A 15,418-nucleotide genomic window follows, 5' to 3' on the forward strand; every position below is an offset into this window, starting at 1 on the left:
GGCTGGTGGGTATTTCAATGCCATTTACCCACACTCTCCCCGTAGCCCTTAAATCCTTGCGAGATCAAGAAGTTATCAATCTCTGCCTTGAAGACATTTAACGTCCCGGCCTCCACTACGCTCCATGGCAGTGGATTCCACAGGCCCACCGCTCTCTGGCTGAAGAAATGTCTCCTCATTTCTGTTCTAAATTGACCCCCTCTAGGTCTAAGGCTGTGCCCACAGGTCCTAGTATCTCTACATAACAGAAACAAATTCCCAGCATCCGCCCTTTCTAAATCATGCATTATCTGGTAAGTTTCTATTAGATCTCCCCTCAACCTTCTCAACTCTAATGAATATAATCCCAGGATCCTCAGCCGATCATCGTATGTTAGGCCTACCATTCCAGGGATCATCTGTGTGAATCTCCGCTGGACACGGTCCAGTGCCAGTATGTCCTTCCTGAGGTGTCCGGCCCAGAATTGGATGCAGTATTCTAAATGGGGCCTAACTAGAGCTTTATAAAGTCTCAGTAGCACATCACTGCTTTTACATTTCAACCCTCTTGAGATAAATGGCAACATTACATTTGCTTTCTTAACCATGGACTCAACCTGCAAGTCAACCTTTATAGAATCCTGGACTAGCACTCCCAGATCCCTTGTACTTTGCCTTTATGAATTTTCTCACAGTTTAAAAAATAGTCCATGCCTGAATTCTTTTTTCAAAAGTGCAAGACCTCGCATTTGCTCACATTGAATTTCAACAGCCATTTCTTGGACCACTCTCCTAAACTATCTAAGTCTTTCTGCAGCCTCCCCACCTCCTCAGTACCACCTGCCTGTCCACTTAACTTTGTATCATTGGTGAACATCACCAGAATGCCCCAGTCCCTTCATCCAGATCATTAATATATAAAGTGAAGCTGCGGCCCCAACTCTGAATCCTACGGAACATCATTGGTCACTAGCTGCCATTCCAAAAAAAAGCCTTTTAACTCAACTCTCAGCTTTCTGTCAGACAACCAATCCTAAATCCATGTCAGTAGCTCACCTCGAACACCATGGGCCCTCATCTTACTTAATAGCCTCCCGTGAGGGACCTTATCAAAGGCCTTTTGGAAGTCTAGGTGGATAACATCCACTGGGTTTCCCTGGTCTAACCTACTTGTTACCTCTTCAAAGAATTCTAACAGGTTAGTCAGGCACGACATTCCCTTACTAAATCCATGCTGACTTGTTCTTATCCGACCCTGCACTTCCAAGAATTTAGAAATCTCATCCTTAATGATGGATTCTAGAATTTTACCTACAACTGAGGACAGGCTAATCAGCCTATAATTTTTCATCTTTTGTTTCAATTCTTTCATGAACAAAGGGTTTAAACAGCGATTTTCCAATCATCTGGGACTTTCCCTGACTCGTGATTTTTGAAAGATTACAACCAACGCTTCCGGTATTTCTTCAGCCACCTCCCTCAGAACTCTAGGATGTAGACCATCGGGGCCAGGAGATTTATCTGTTTTTAGACCTTTTAGCTTGTCAAGTACTTTCCCCTTTGTAATGGTCACCATACTCAACTCTGCCCCTTGACTCTCCTTAATTGTTGGGGTATTACTCATGAAGACAGTATTTATTAAGTTCTTCAGCTATTTCCTTATCTCCAATCACGAGCCTTCCTGCATCATTTGGAGTGGCCCAATCTCTATTTTTGCCTCTCGTTTGTTTCTTATGTATTGAAAGAAACTTTTACTATCATTTCTAATATTACTGGCCAGCCTACCTTCATATTTGATCATCTCCTTCCTTATTTCTCTTATTGTTATTCTGTTTGTTTTTGTAGTCTTCCCAATCTTCTGATTTCCCAGTGCTCTTGGCCACTTTATAGGCTCTCTATTTTTCTGTGATACATTTCCTTAGTCACTGCAATTGTTACTCCACTGTCTTCCCCACTCTACTTCCAGTCAATTTTCATCAGTTTCTCTCTCATGCTCATGTAATTACCTTTATTTAACTGTAACACCATTACATCCGATTTTGCCTTCTCTCTTTCAAACTGCAGACTGGACTCTACCATATTATGATCGTGGCCTCCAAAGTGCTCCCTTACTTTAAGATCTTTTATAAAGTCTGGCTGATTACATAGCACCAAGTCCAGAATAGCCTGCTCCCTTGTGGGCTCCATCACAAGCTGTTCCAAAAAGCCATCCTGTAAGCATTCCGTGAATTCCCTTTATGTGGATCCAACAGCAACATTACTCACCCAGTTCATTTGCATATTGAAGTCCACCATGATCACCGTGACCTTGCCTTTCTGACATGCCCTATCTATTTCCTGGTACATCTTGCTTTCTTGGTGCTGACCACTGCTGGGAGGTCTGTACATAACTCCCATTATGGTTTTTTTGCCTTTGTGGTTCCTCATCTCCACCCACACAGACGCCACATCATCTGACCCTATGTCATTCAGTGCCATAAATTTCATTCTTAACTAACAAGGCAACCCCGCTCCCTCTGCCCGTCTCCATGTCTTTTTGATAAGTTGTAAATCCTTGGATGTTTGACTGCCAGTCCTAAACCCCCTGCAAACACGTCTCTATGATGCCGACCACATCATCATCATTCACAATGATTTGTGCCATTAATTCATCTGCTTTGTTCCGAATGCTTTGAGCATTCAAGTAAAGCACCTCAATGCTAAATTTCCTTATCCTCACGATTTCCATCATCTCCAGTAATATATCCAAAGTTATCCTTCCTTTTTGCATCATTCCTAGTCTGCCTTGAACTTAAACCCTGAACACATGCTAACCTGTGCTCATAGAGATGTACAGCATGGAAACAGACCCTTCGGTCCAACCCATCCATGCCAACCAGATTCTCAACCCAATTTAGTCCCACCTGCAAGCACCCGGCCCATATCCCTCCAAACCTTTCCTATTCATATACCCATCCAAATGCCTTCACTGGTCTATAGTACCCTGGCTTGTCCTTACCATCCTTCTTAAACAGTAGCACCAAGTTAGCCAACCTGCAGTCTTCTGGCACCTCACCTGTGACTATCAATGATACAAATATCTCAGCAAGAGGCCCAGCAATCACTTCTCTAGCTTCCCACAGAGTTCTAGGGTACACCTGATCAGCTCCTGGGGACTTATCCACCTTTATGTGTTTCAAGACATGCAGCACTTCCTCCTCTGTAATATGGACATTTTCAAGATGTCACCATCTATTTTCCTACATTCCATATCTTCCATGTCCTTTTCCACAGTAAATACTGATGCAAAATACTCATTTAGTATCTCCCCCATTTTCTGTGGCTCCACACAAAGGCCACCTTGCTGATCTTTGAGGGGCCCTATTCTCTCCCTAGTTACCCTTTTGTCCTTAATGTATTTGTAAAAACTTTTTGGATTCTCCTTAATTCTATTTGCCAAAGCTATCTCATGTTACCTTTTTGCCCTCCTGATTTCCCTCTTTCTACTTGACACCATACTCTGTGTTGCTTTCCCTTTCCTTTCCACCTGACTCACAAGTTTAAAGTCCTAGTGACCACCCTATTTATCCATTTTTGCCAGAACATTGATTCTAGATCGGTTCATGTGGAGACCGTCCCATTGGTACAGATCACCCTGGTTCCAAAACTGATGCCAATGTCTCATGAAATGGAATCCCTCTTTCTGACACCAATCTCTTAACCATGTGTTTACTTTCCTAATTTTCTTATCCCTATGCCAATTAGCACATGGCTCAGGCAGTAATCCAGAGATTATGACCATCGAGTACTGTTCTTCAATTTCCTTCCTAGTGCTTGATACTCCCAACAGGTCCTCCTTCCTAGCCTTGCCTATGTTAGCTGTGCCAACGTGGACCACAACAACTGAATCTTCTGCCTCCCACTCCAATATCCTTTCAAGCCGGTCAGAGATGTCCTGCACTCTGGCACTGGGCAGTCAACACACCATAGAATCTATCAGTCCCCCTAATTACAGAATCCCCCATAACAACTACTTGTCTTTTTGCACCCCCCTCTTGAATGGCCTTCTGCACCATGGTGCTGTGGTCAGCTGGCTCATCCTACCCACAGTCCTTTCCCTCATCCATACAGGGAGCAAAAATCTCATACCTGTTGGACAAGGTCAAAGGCTGAGGCTCCTTCACTCCTGAACTCAAGAATCCCTCTACCTGCCTCACTTACACAGTCACACCCTGTTGTCCCTGATCACGAACTGAATTTGAATTACTTAATCTACCGGGTATGACTGCCACCTGAAACACACCGCCCAGGTAACTCTCCCCCTCCCGGATGTGCTGCAGTGTTTGAAGCTCAGATTTCAGATCATCAGTTCTGATCTGGAGTTCCTGCAGCAACAACACTTGCTGCAGATGTGGTCACTGCCATTCACAAATGGGATCAGCCAGCTCCCACATCATACAGTTACAGCACATCACCTATTCAGCCATCTCTACTTATTTAAATTATGTTTTACAAATTTTTGAGTTAAATAATTTCTAGTACTTCTCTGTCATCTTATTCAATTAACCAACTAATAATAAACTTTTAATCAATTCAACAACAGAGTTTCATGATTTATTGTTACTGGTGAAGTAGGAAGATCACAGCATTGATCCCTGGTCTTTATCAATTAACTAACCAGCCTTGTTAGATGAAATTTACCAAAAGATGCCTGCAGGCATAGAGGAAACCAAAACCATCCTTTAAACGTGGTTGGTTCTTCCTTATTCACTAAAAAAAAACACAACTTTGATTCAATTAATTTTTTTTATTTAAACAGTCCCTAATATTGATACATTATAGAGAACAGAAATATATAAATTATGGACCAATTACTTTCTCGTAAGCCACTAATCACAAGGGAAGTGGTCAATCCAAGTTCCACCCAATAGATTTTCATTTATATTTTCTAAGCAATCTGTTCAGAGATGTTATTATATATTGCACTACTCATTAAAAAAAAATCTATTAATACATTAGGCAAAATGTTTTTTTCATGGAGAACATTCTTTGTGGTTTAAGTCTAATACAAGTTTATTTTCTTGTTTTTCATAGATTTTGAGTTTGTACTGCTGGGAAAACATTTTTAAGCTTGAGACAAGTGATGCAGAAATATTGGGCCAGTCAATCCAAAAGGATGACTGCTTTTTGGATGCTTAGGGAAGAAATCTGGAGATGTGCTGGAATTTGCAGAGTCACTGAAACACCAACGACTATTACACTAATGCAAGACAAAAAGTAAGAAACACTGCAGGGAGAGAAAAGGAGACCGTTTCAAAGGCGAATTTAGATTTCACCAAGAGCCCCTTTCTCTGCCTGATTGTCTTGCATATTCCAACTGACCATGGCCCTTCCTGTCTCGCTTACACAATGTGTTTGCAGATGGAATTGGTCTGGGTAAAGCACATGGTGAAGACATGACTGAGTATCTTGAGAAAAATATGGAGGTCAACTGTAAGAAGATGGTCAGTCAACCAAAACTCCAATTTATGAACCGCCAGTTTGAGCCAAAGAAGAGGATCAGAGGGAAGATGTAAAGATTATGGGCTTAGACTGGGAGAAAAAAAATGACTAGTTTCAAGTACCTGGGATCATGGCAGCAGAAAGTGAAAATATAGAAAGTACATCAATGAATTAACTCTAATTTAAGGAATTGGTAGTGCAGTGAAAAGTTGGGTAATAAACCATCCATCAAGATGGGTCCATCAATGGGGTTGAAGAATCCAAAAAAAAATAGCAGCCAAAAGTCTATTTCCTAATCCTAAAAATTCTTAAATTCTGGTTATGTGGGTTACAAATGATTAGAAAATTGCTTTTATAATTGGAACATGGTTGTGTATTGTTTCCGCGTAGCATTAAAAAAAGTATTTAAATGAAAATTTGCACATTCTCCCCGTGTCTGCGTGGGTTTCCTCCGGGTCCAAAGATGTGCAGGCCAGGTGAATTGGCCATGCTAAATTGCCCGTAGTGTTAGGTAAAGGGGTATGGGTGGATTACGCTTCGGCGGGTCGGTGTGGACTTGTTGGGCCGAAGGGCCTGTTTCCACACTGTAAGTAATCTAATCTAATCTAATCTTAGTCACTGTATGCAACCAATAGACGATGAGGGCAGAGAAGGTATGGGCACAGTTTGTTGCCTCATGATTCATTTGTGTATTAAATTATTTGAACAAGTGTATTCATGATCATTTCTGTATGATATAAACAGAATTCAAAATAACATTGGAAGAAAGTGTTTCAAATGTCAGACAGACCATATCACATCACAAGTTATTTAAACGTAATTTTTTTTGTCATTTTCAATGCAATCACAACTAGCTTGACACCAAGAAGCAGGATTGAAAAGCTAGGCATGAGACACAACATCCTATCTATGTCATCACCAAATGTCTGTACAATATTGCAAACACACAATGCACATCACAATCTTAACAAACTTACTTCAACAATATAAATGACCTGCAGTACCAAAAAAAGGGCAACAGCTACAATCATGGAAACACCACTACCTTCAATTTCTCCTCCAAGTCACACTCTATCCCAATGTGCCTGGATGCTATCATTCTTTCTTCATGGCTGGTTCAAAGTCCTGTAATTTCCTTCCTAGCATCACCACTGAAATCATTATAATCAGAAGGAAGGCAGCTCACTACCTTCTCAGTGCAATAGGAAATGAATAACAAACAGTCTGACCAGCAACAGCCATGTCTAAGACCACTACATATGCAAGGACACCTCAGTGTAACGATGAAGGTGAATATGAGGAAGGCAACCACACTGTGCAAAAAAAAAAGATTGTTTTTGTATTAGCGTACACTAGTTTTAGCACTTCTTGTGAGATGTGACTATATGCACATCCAGTTCCAGAGGAACATTTGGTACCAGCAACTACTCTTGATGTGGTAATGTTAGTGTGCTGTTCAACAACAGAAAGCACAATAATCAAACTCAATCTTGTCTTCATAATGATTTACATATGGACACTTTTCATTAGGGTTCAGTAGTGGGGTATCTCCCAATCACTGGTGGTAACATGGCTTCTCAACTAACTAGACATGCGTGATGGATTAATACCATATCATCTACTGAATTGACCCATTAGTTTACAGGGAAATTTCATTGTGCAGTTCAATTTGTTCAGTCAGATTAGTACCAGACTTTAGCAGTTGACTTAGTGAACAACCTTTTCCATTTCTATAGTTTTACCACTTTATTCTATGTATGAATCAAATAACAATGGATAGCACAGCATTAAGTTTATTTGCATCAAGCTAGAAATATGGTTTCCTCTCAGCTCCTGCTCCTGACAGTGTATGTCAGTATTGACACTAATAAGGTCCTATAATCTTATGATTTCAAAAGCAAATGCAAATAGTCTTTATATTTTGAGTAGAAATTTGTGTTTGACAAATAGAGACTAGAAAGAAATCTTACATGGCTCTCTGTTGAATAACTAACTAACTATCTCCAGCAGCTAGATGGGAGGGGTACTATGTAATTTAAAAAGAAACAGTTGCTATCCTTCAAAGTGTATTGCGAGCTTCAAAGCTTTGGATAAGAAATCCATATCCATTTCAATCTCCCAAGCCTCTATCAAGTGGATTAGTTTCATATTAATTGGTACTTTTTAAACAAAAAATCTGTCTTATGGTTTTGTAATTCTAACAGTTTTTATTAAAATTCAATTTTGGCTTGAAGTCAAACAGAACTTTATAAATCACGAAGTCTGATAGTGTATGACATTATTACATACACAAATTGTGAAAGAAGTTGTGTTTGACTAATTTTAGTTCTGTGAAGATGTAGCTAGTCAGTAGCCAGACAAAGTTGAATTAGTGAATGTAATGCATTTGGATTTCCAAATGGCTTTTGATAATGTGCCTAATTTTAAAAGTTGCTACACAAACTGGTTCATGGGAATTGGGATGATAAGTTTATGGGTTAAGAATTGTTTAGCAAATAGAAAGTACAAAAATAGGGCTAACTGAGTTATTTTTGAGTTACACCTCACTGCAGTGGAGTGCTGGACATCAAGAAGTTGTCATAAAAGTTAAAGATTTTAAGATTTTAAAATACATAGAATTCCTTAAATTTACCGGATTCTCAAACCAAGTTGACAGAAAGCGAGACCAGGTTTCTGTATTTAACATGAATTACAATTTATTATAAGCAAATAGACACCAGCCACGGACAAACAATTATGAAAGGTCATCATGAAAATACTTTAAAACTCTGAACTCCTTATAATCTCTCCCTTAATCACAAACACAGGAACACAAACATGGGTGTTACAGGCAGGACAAGACTGGGAAGGCCAATCATGATTCCTGTTCATAGGGTTGCTGAGATGATTCTTGTGCGAATCAAAACACTGTTACTCAGTCTTTCTTCTCTGGATGTTTTCATTATTTGTGTGAGACACGAGATGACAAGTTCATACTTACAAAAGGTCTCTGACTTTTTACTTAGAAGTCACACCTTGCAGCAACAGCTGAACATAAAGTAAAACATGTTTTTTTTTAAATTGCAGAAAACAGAGACAATTCCTGGCCTTGTGGGGATATAATGGCTTCTCCCTACCTTGTTCACAGCCCCAAACTGTTCAGCTACCTGAGAACCAAATCAGAGTAAGCAAGCAGAAGGTCTCTGGTATTGATCTATGGATTAGTGACCAGTTAATGAGCTACTTGTTGCTAGCTGAAACTTTGTGTGTACATTGTCCATGGCTGCAGCTCGCTTTCACCTTCTTCTATTACTGCTTAAACCTGCAGCTGTGTAATCACTATCTACAATGAGTGTCAGGTTCTTGCTTTCAAATGTCTGCAGTAATACTTGGTTTCTGAAACAGTTATTTTCTTATTTCAGTCCCCAATCAAAAATACAGTAAAACAAAATGACAAGTGATGCAAGAAAAAAAATGATGGGCCCTCATCTATTTACATTCTATATTAAGGATTTAGACTAAAAACAATGGATTCAACTTACTGGTGAGACAAGACTAGATGGGATAGTCAGCTGTGACAAGGATAACAAGGAGGCTTGAAAGGATATAGAAATGTGCAAAGTTAACACTTTTGATATAATGTAGGGAAATGTGAGGATATTCAATTTGGCAAGAAGAATTAAAGATCAGATTTTTTTCTACGATAGAGAAAACAACTTTCAAAATGTTGAGGTTGGGTGAGATTTCGGTGCTTTTGTTCGAGAACAAAAGCACAAATTTGGCAAAACACAGTCAACAGTTTGGAAAGCAATCAGTGTGTTTATGGTACAGAGGTAGTGTCCCTATCCCCAGACCAGGAGGCCCAGTTCAAATCCCACCTGCTCCAGCAGTCTGTGCTAGCAACTCTGAATGGGCTGATTAAAAAATACTTTTTCATTGCAAGGGCTTTAGAATGCAGACGTCAGAAAATCTTGCTACAATTATACAGGGTTTTGGGTAAAACCACAGGTGGGATATTGTGAGTAGTTTTAATCTCCATAGCCAAAGGAAGAATATAGTTGCCTTGGAGATGATGCAGGAAATTTCTAGACTGATTTCTACAATGACATGGTTGTCCAATGAGAAGTTGAGTAGAATAGGCCTATATTCGCTGGAGTTTAGAAAAATGAAAAGTGATCGAATTGAAATATATTTGTTTCTGAAAAGGGACATGAGAGGGTAGCTGCTATGGAGTTGCTTCTCCTAGTTACATCATCGTCTCAGAACAAGAGGCATATTATTTAAGACTTAGACAAGAGAAATTTCTTCAGAGGGTTGTAAATCTTAATATTGATCTAACCCAGAGAGCTGTGGATGTTCCTTCACTGAATATATTTAAGGCTGGAATAGATACATCCACGTATCCACATCCAAAATCTAAGATTCAACATCATCCAAATCTTATTGAACGGCTTCAAGGGACTGTATAGCCTATCTGTTCTTATGGTTTTAACATATATGTTTTGCTATTGAACTGATAATCCAGAGATCTGGACCAATAATTCAGAAGATTGGGATTGTTAAGATATAATGCAATATTAATAAATAGGCCAGACTGGTTTACTAAAAAAAGCTTCTCTGTCCTTTCCTGCTCTGTCCCATTTACAACTTCAGTCTCATAACAACACGTTTAACTCTCGAATATCCTCTAAATAGAACAGCAAGTAATATGGTTGTATGAAATTGTTACAAGTAATTAGAAACAAGATCAGAAATTGCTGGAAAAACATAGTAGATCTAGTAGCATCCACGCAAAGAAAGCAAAGTTAACGTTTCTGGTCCAGTAACCTCAGAGTATAAGAGAACCTTGATCAGCTGGGCCAGTGGGCAAAGGATTAGATTACTTACAGTGTGGAAACAGGCCCTTCGGCCCAACAAGTCCACACCGACCCGCCGAAGCTCAACCCACCCATATATTTACCCCTTCACCTAACACTACAGGCTATTTAACATAGCCAATTCACCTGACCTGCACATCTTTGGACTGTGGGAGGAAACCGGAGCACCCGGAGGAAACCCACGCAGACACAGGGAAAATGTGCAAACTCCACACAATCAGTCGCTAAGGCGGGAATTGAACCCGGGTCTCTGGCGCTGTGAGGCAGCAGTGCTAACCACTGTGCCACTCACAAAGGAGTGGCAGTGGCGTTTAGTCTAGATAATTGTGAGGTGCTGCATTTCAGGAGGGCAAGACTTATACATTTAATGGGGAGTGCAGGTTCATAGTTCCTTGAAGTGAAGTGACAGGTAGACAAGGTAGTGAAGATGGTGTTTGGAATGCTTTCCTTTATTAGTCAGTGTATTCATTACAGGAATTGGGAGGTCATGTTATGGCTGAATGGGGCATTGATTCAGTCACTTTTGGAATACTGCATTCAATTCTGGTCTTCCTGCTATAGCAATGATTTTGTTAAACTTGAAAATGTTCATTAAAGCTTTACAAGGGTGTTGCAAGTGTTTGTGCGATAAGGAGAGGCTGAGTAGGCTGGGGCTATTTTCCCTGGAGCATCGGAGGCTTAAAAGGTGACCTTATAGAGGTTTATAAAATCATCAGGGGCACGGATAGGTGAATAGTCAAAGGTCTTTTCCCTGGGGTGGGGGAGAACAGAACTAGAGGGCATAGGTTTACAGTGAGAGGGGAAAGATTTGAAAGGGACCTAACATGCAATTCTTTCATGTAGAGGTTGACACGGGGGGAGTGAAATGGCAGAGGAACAGGAGGAGGCTGGTACAATTTCAACATTTAAAAGGCATCTGGATGGGCACATGAATTGGAAGGGTTTCAAGTGATATGGGCCAAGTGCTGGCAAATGGGATTTGATTAATTTAGGATATCTGGTTGGCATGGACAAGTTGGACCAAAGGGTCTGTTTCCAGGGCTTTGCATCTCTATGACTGTATGACCCTTCCCTGTCCTAAAGAGTCACTGGGACGGAAACGTTAAGTCTGCTTTTTCTGCACGGATACTTGCAGACCTGCTGAGCTTTTCCAGTAGTTTCTGATTTCCAACATCCGCGGTTCATTATTTTTTGCAACAAATTATTGTCGACAATGGTTCACAAAGAAACGGGAATCACTGACACGTTCCATTTCACTCACGCCACTCATGATACAGATCACAGTAAAGAGTCTTTCCTTAATCACGTTCAGGGTCTTGACCTCTGAGCGGTCAATCACCAGTGACTTCCTGTCTAGAATGAACTGCTGCCAGTGGTTTTGTGTTGTGGATCTATTTTTGTTTCGGCTTTCTCCTTGACTTTAGAGGCCCCCGCCTCCTGTTCATGTCAAACAACACCTCCATCAGTGCTAAAGACTTCCAGGCACATTCCGAAGACACTCCCCTTTTCTAGGTAATTGCATGAATTTGCAGATCCACGATGACTCAGCAAATGAGACCTGTCAGCAACAGCTAATTAGAATGATATCTCAATTTCCAACTTCCGGCTAACACTCTGGTTAAAGTTTAATGGACAGTGGGGGGTCTGCAATTTTTTTAAAAACAGAACAACGACGGGGGAAACGATGGAGGATGGTTGCAAAACACCAACTTGTGTCAAGTGCCAACTCCACAAATCCTAAATGAATAATCACAATGCGCCTGGGGAGCTGGAGTTGACCCTGCCTTTAATGAATGAAGTGCACCTTGTGGGCACGCTGTGAAGGTGGGGGGGGGGGCTGTGGGTCTAAAGTCCAGGCGTTCATTGGTAACTTGCAGACACGTGGACAAATCTGCTGTTCTTCGGCGAACCAACCGATTGCAACGCTTCATCCTGGAGTGCAAAACCGAAACGTTCCCATTCATTGCGAGAACATGGCAAAGACCCAACACGATTCTGCACAAAGATGTCAATAGTCCGGAAAGGGGGGAGGTTAGAGGGACATACTCAAATACGGGAAGGGAGGGGGGCATCCTGAAGGGACCCAGCACAAACTGCAACATCCTAGAACGCGACAAGCGCCCGTGAGCTGGGGATGCCCGGTTACTTTTCTCTTGCGGTCACTAGTGGGTACTCACGGCAGCTTTCCTCATCGCTGTTGTCGGTACAATCGTCCTCTCCATCGCAGTGCCAGAGTAAGGAGATACACCGGTCGTTTCTGCACTGAAACTGACCCACGTCACAGTGTTGCCCAGCACCTCCACAGGAGAGAGAGAGAGAGAAAAACAAACAAAAAAAAGCCTCATGAGCCTCTTCCAAGTCACACCGGTGCAACACCCAGCCGCAGTCACTCGCGACACGGCACCTACCGCCAGAAGTGGCACGTTTCTCTCATTTCATTCGGTGTAATATTTCAATTTGAAATCTTTGCCTCACAGGAAATAGCGAGTGCTTGTTAGAAACTGCAACGGATGTTCCGAATGCATGGTGTGGGAAAGGCCCCCAGCACTATCCAGGCACCCCACTCACTGACTGCACGTTAGCAGAAGACAGCGCCGATATTTCCGGGAAAATAAATAATCAATAGCTGCCTGCCCTCCCTCTTTCACACTGTCCAAACCCAATCCTACCGACCTGCTACGAAGAATATCGACCACTGTCCTCAGTTACAAAGGAAATAGAAAAAATGTGTTTGGTTTCTAAGACAAAAATCAATACCGACCTTCAGTGATGTGGAAACGCAGCAACAACAATGTGAATGAGTGAACCCACATTGTCTCTACCGCTCATCCCCTGATGCTCCAGCCTCTCTCTTTCTCGCAATATGACTCGGTAAAAGCGGAGCTGGTTTGAATATTTCAAACAGCAGCTACTGACGTAAATGAATGGGAAGGAGGAACCTGCAAGCGCAGAAGGCGCTTTACCAGCAGCATGTGTGAGGAAATCCAGACTGATGCACTAACGAACATGACCGAGGTTGTTCACTGATGGATGGCTCCATGTTGTGCGAATCCCCCCCGGTATTGCCGCTCCCCGTCACCTGACTTCACGGAGGACCTCTATTTGCCCTGAAACCCCCCCCCCCCCCCCTCCCCAGCTGGGAAGATAAAAAAGTGAGGTCGCACCTTCAGTGTGTGTCTGCCTGGCTGCATGTGCCATTGCAGATGATGTGCGAGCACTGAGCCAAACTGTAATGTGAGAGCTCGGCGAAAGTGAGGACTGCAGATTAGAATCAAGATTAGAGTGGTGCTGGAAAAGCACAGCAGGTCAGACAGCATCCGAGGAGCAGGAAAATCGACGTTTCGGCAGGAGCCCTTCATCAGGTAGCTGCCATCCTCCTCCGTTAGAGCACCCTGCTCCTTGTTCAACTCATTGTGCTCCCAGATTACCTTCCTTTCTCCCTGAAAATGTGCTTGTGCCTAATCAATTCTTAAGGAAGAATTCCCATTTAACTTTCTACGGCCCTCTTTTGGTCTTGCATAGGTGCTTTCCAAAGTCTAAATGTTGACGTTTGTTACGAAGTATTTGGAATGGGAATGCGACTGGACTAGTAATCCAAAACCCCAGGTTAATGACAGGAGGTTAAGAATCACAGGTTAATATACCGAGGACAGAAGGTTAAGATTTGAATTGAATAAAAATCTGGAACAAGCTTGTCAAAATAACCATCTGGTTCACAAATGCAGTTTAGGGAAGTTTATCTGCCATCCTGGTCTGGCCTACATATGATTCCAGATTCACAGCAATGTGGTTGACTCGTAACTGTCCTCTGAGTTGAGGGATGGATCAGAAATGCTGACCTAACCAGCCTTGTCCACAAACCATAAACAAAAAAAAATCAAAGTGAATCTTTCAAGTTCCGGCTGAAACTGTGATCCAAAGCATAGGTTTGGGCCTGGCTATGCAGCTAGTGATGTTCTGTCTTGATTTGGAAACTCCTTGGCAGTTTTTGTGAATTATTTCCAAAGGTTATAAGGTTCCGAGGCAAAAGATGAGATGCTGCTGTGTGAGTTTATGTTTGATTTAATGATTCGGGTGCAGTGACCCTTCCTCAGAACTCATGGTAGCTAGGAAAGTATTTTTTTTAATGCAGGAGTTAGAGTTGGGGTGAGGAGGGGGTGGGGGAGGGAAACGGAGTGGTGAGGAATAAAATAGAAGTAGAGATGGAGACCAAAGAGAGAGAAGAACTGTTGAACAGGCAAAAGAGTGGATACCGATCAAGCTCGGAGAATGAATAGCTATGAAGACTGTTAGTGACAAATAAATGGACATATCGTACTTCACTGGAATGCTGTAGAAGCCTGAAGAGGGAGAGTTCAGAGAGCGAGGGAGTACCTATCTCCTGTATTTAAGGGATACCAAATAAAGATTGGTGCCAGATTTTGCACCTTTCCCTTTTCGTCTCTTGCCTCTTTCCCTGTTTCTGTACCAGTGTGAAACTTTACATCATTAACTTTTTCCAGATTACCAACGTGAAACATTAACTCTAAAATTGCTGTCTGACCTGTTCAGTATACCCAGCCTTTTCTGTGACTACAAGAACAGGGCTACAGGCCATATGTGCTTTCTATGGTATAGGTCCAGTGACAATGTATCCTGTAAAGAGATTGATCCCATTTCTCATCACAGTGATCTGGTTGCTGAAGCTATTTATTAAAATAAATACTTGAAAAATATTGGAGAGTGTCTACCTTCCATGTTGATGTGTCCTCCTTCTTACTCACCATCATGATAGCCTGCTGCTACTTTGAAATTGGAAACGTCTGATTGGTCCTTCGACTTCAAGAGCCCACTGCCATGCTTAATTGGATGGTGAAGAACCTACCCCTGACATCCCCCCTATACCTTCCACCCTTCACCTTAAATTTATGTCTCCTTGTAACACTCTGTTGTACCTGGGGAAAAAGTCTCTGACTGTCTACTCTCTCTATTCCCCTGATCATCTTATCAACCTCTATCAAGTCACCCCTCATCCTTCATCATTCCAATGAGAAAAGGCCTAGCACTCTCAACGTATCCTCGTACGACCTATTCTCCATTCCAGGCAACATCCTGGTAAATCT

The 15,418-nt window shown here is 41.8% G+C and overlaps 1 protein-coding gene across 6 annotated transcripts in view; it reads right to left on the reverse strand.

Annotated features, from left to right (window-relative positions):
• Positions 1-13,406, reverse strand: part of lrp8 (low density lipoprotein receptor-related protein 8, apolipoprotein e receptor) — a 107,423-nt gene extending 94,017 nt beyond the window's left edge. For 5 of the 6 annotated variants that reach the window (XM_043699614.1, XM_043699610.1, XM_043699609.1 and 2 more), the window contains exons 1-2: positions 13,078-13,406; positions 12,494-12,613 (exon numbers count right to left, since the gene is read on the reverse strand). In XM_043699614.1, coding sequence (XP_043555549.1) covers positions 12,494-12,613; positions 13,078-13,129 — 172 coding nt within the window. In that variant the 5' untranslated portion in view covers positions 13,130-13,406. The remainder of the gene's footprint in view (positions 1-12,493; positions 12,614-13,077) is intronic. The other variant, XM_043699611.1, reaches the window with a different exon arrangement.
• Positions 13,407-15,418: the final 2,012 nt, after the last annotated feature.

This window comes from Chiloscyllium plagiosum, chromosome 11 (genome assembly GCF_004010195.1).
Source record: "Chiloscyllium plagiosum isolate BGI_BamShark_2017 chromosome 11, ASM401019v2, whole genome shotgun sequence".
NCBI classification, from domain to species: domain Eukaryota; kingdom Metazoa; phylum Chordata; class Chondrichthyes; order Orectolobiformes; family Hemiscylliidae; genus Chiloscyllium; species Chiloscyllium plagiosum.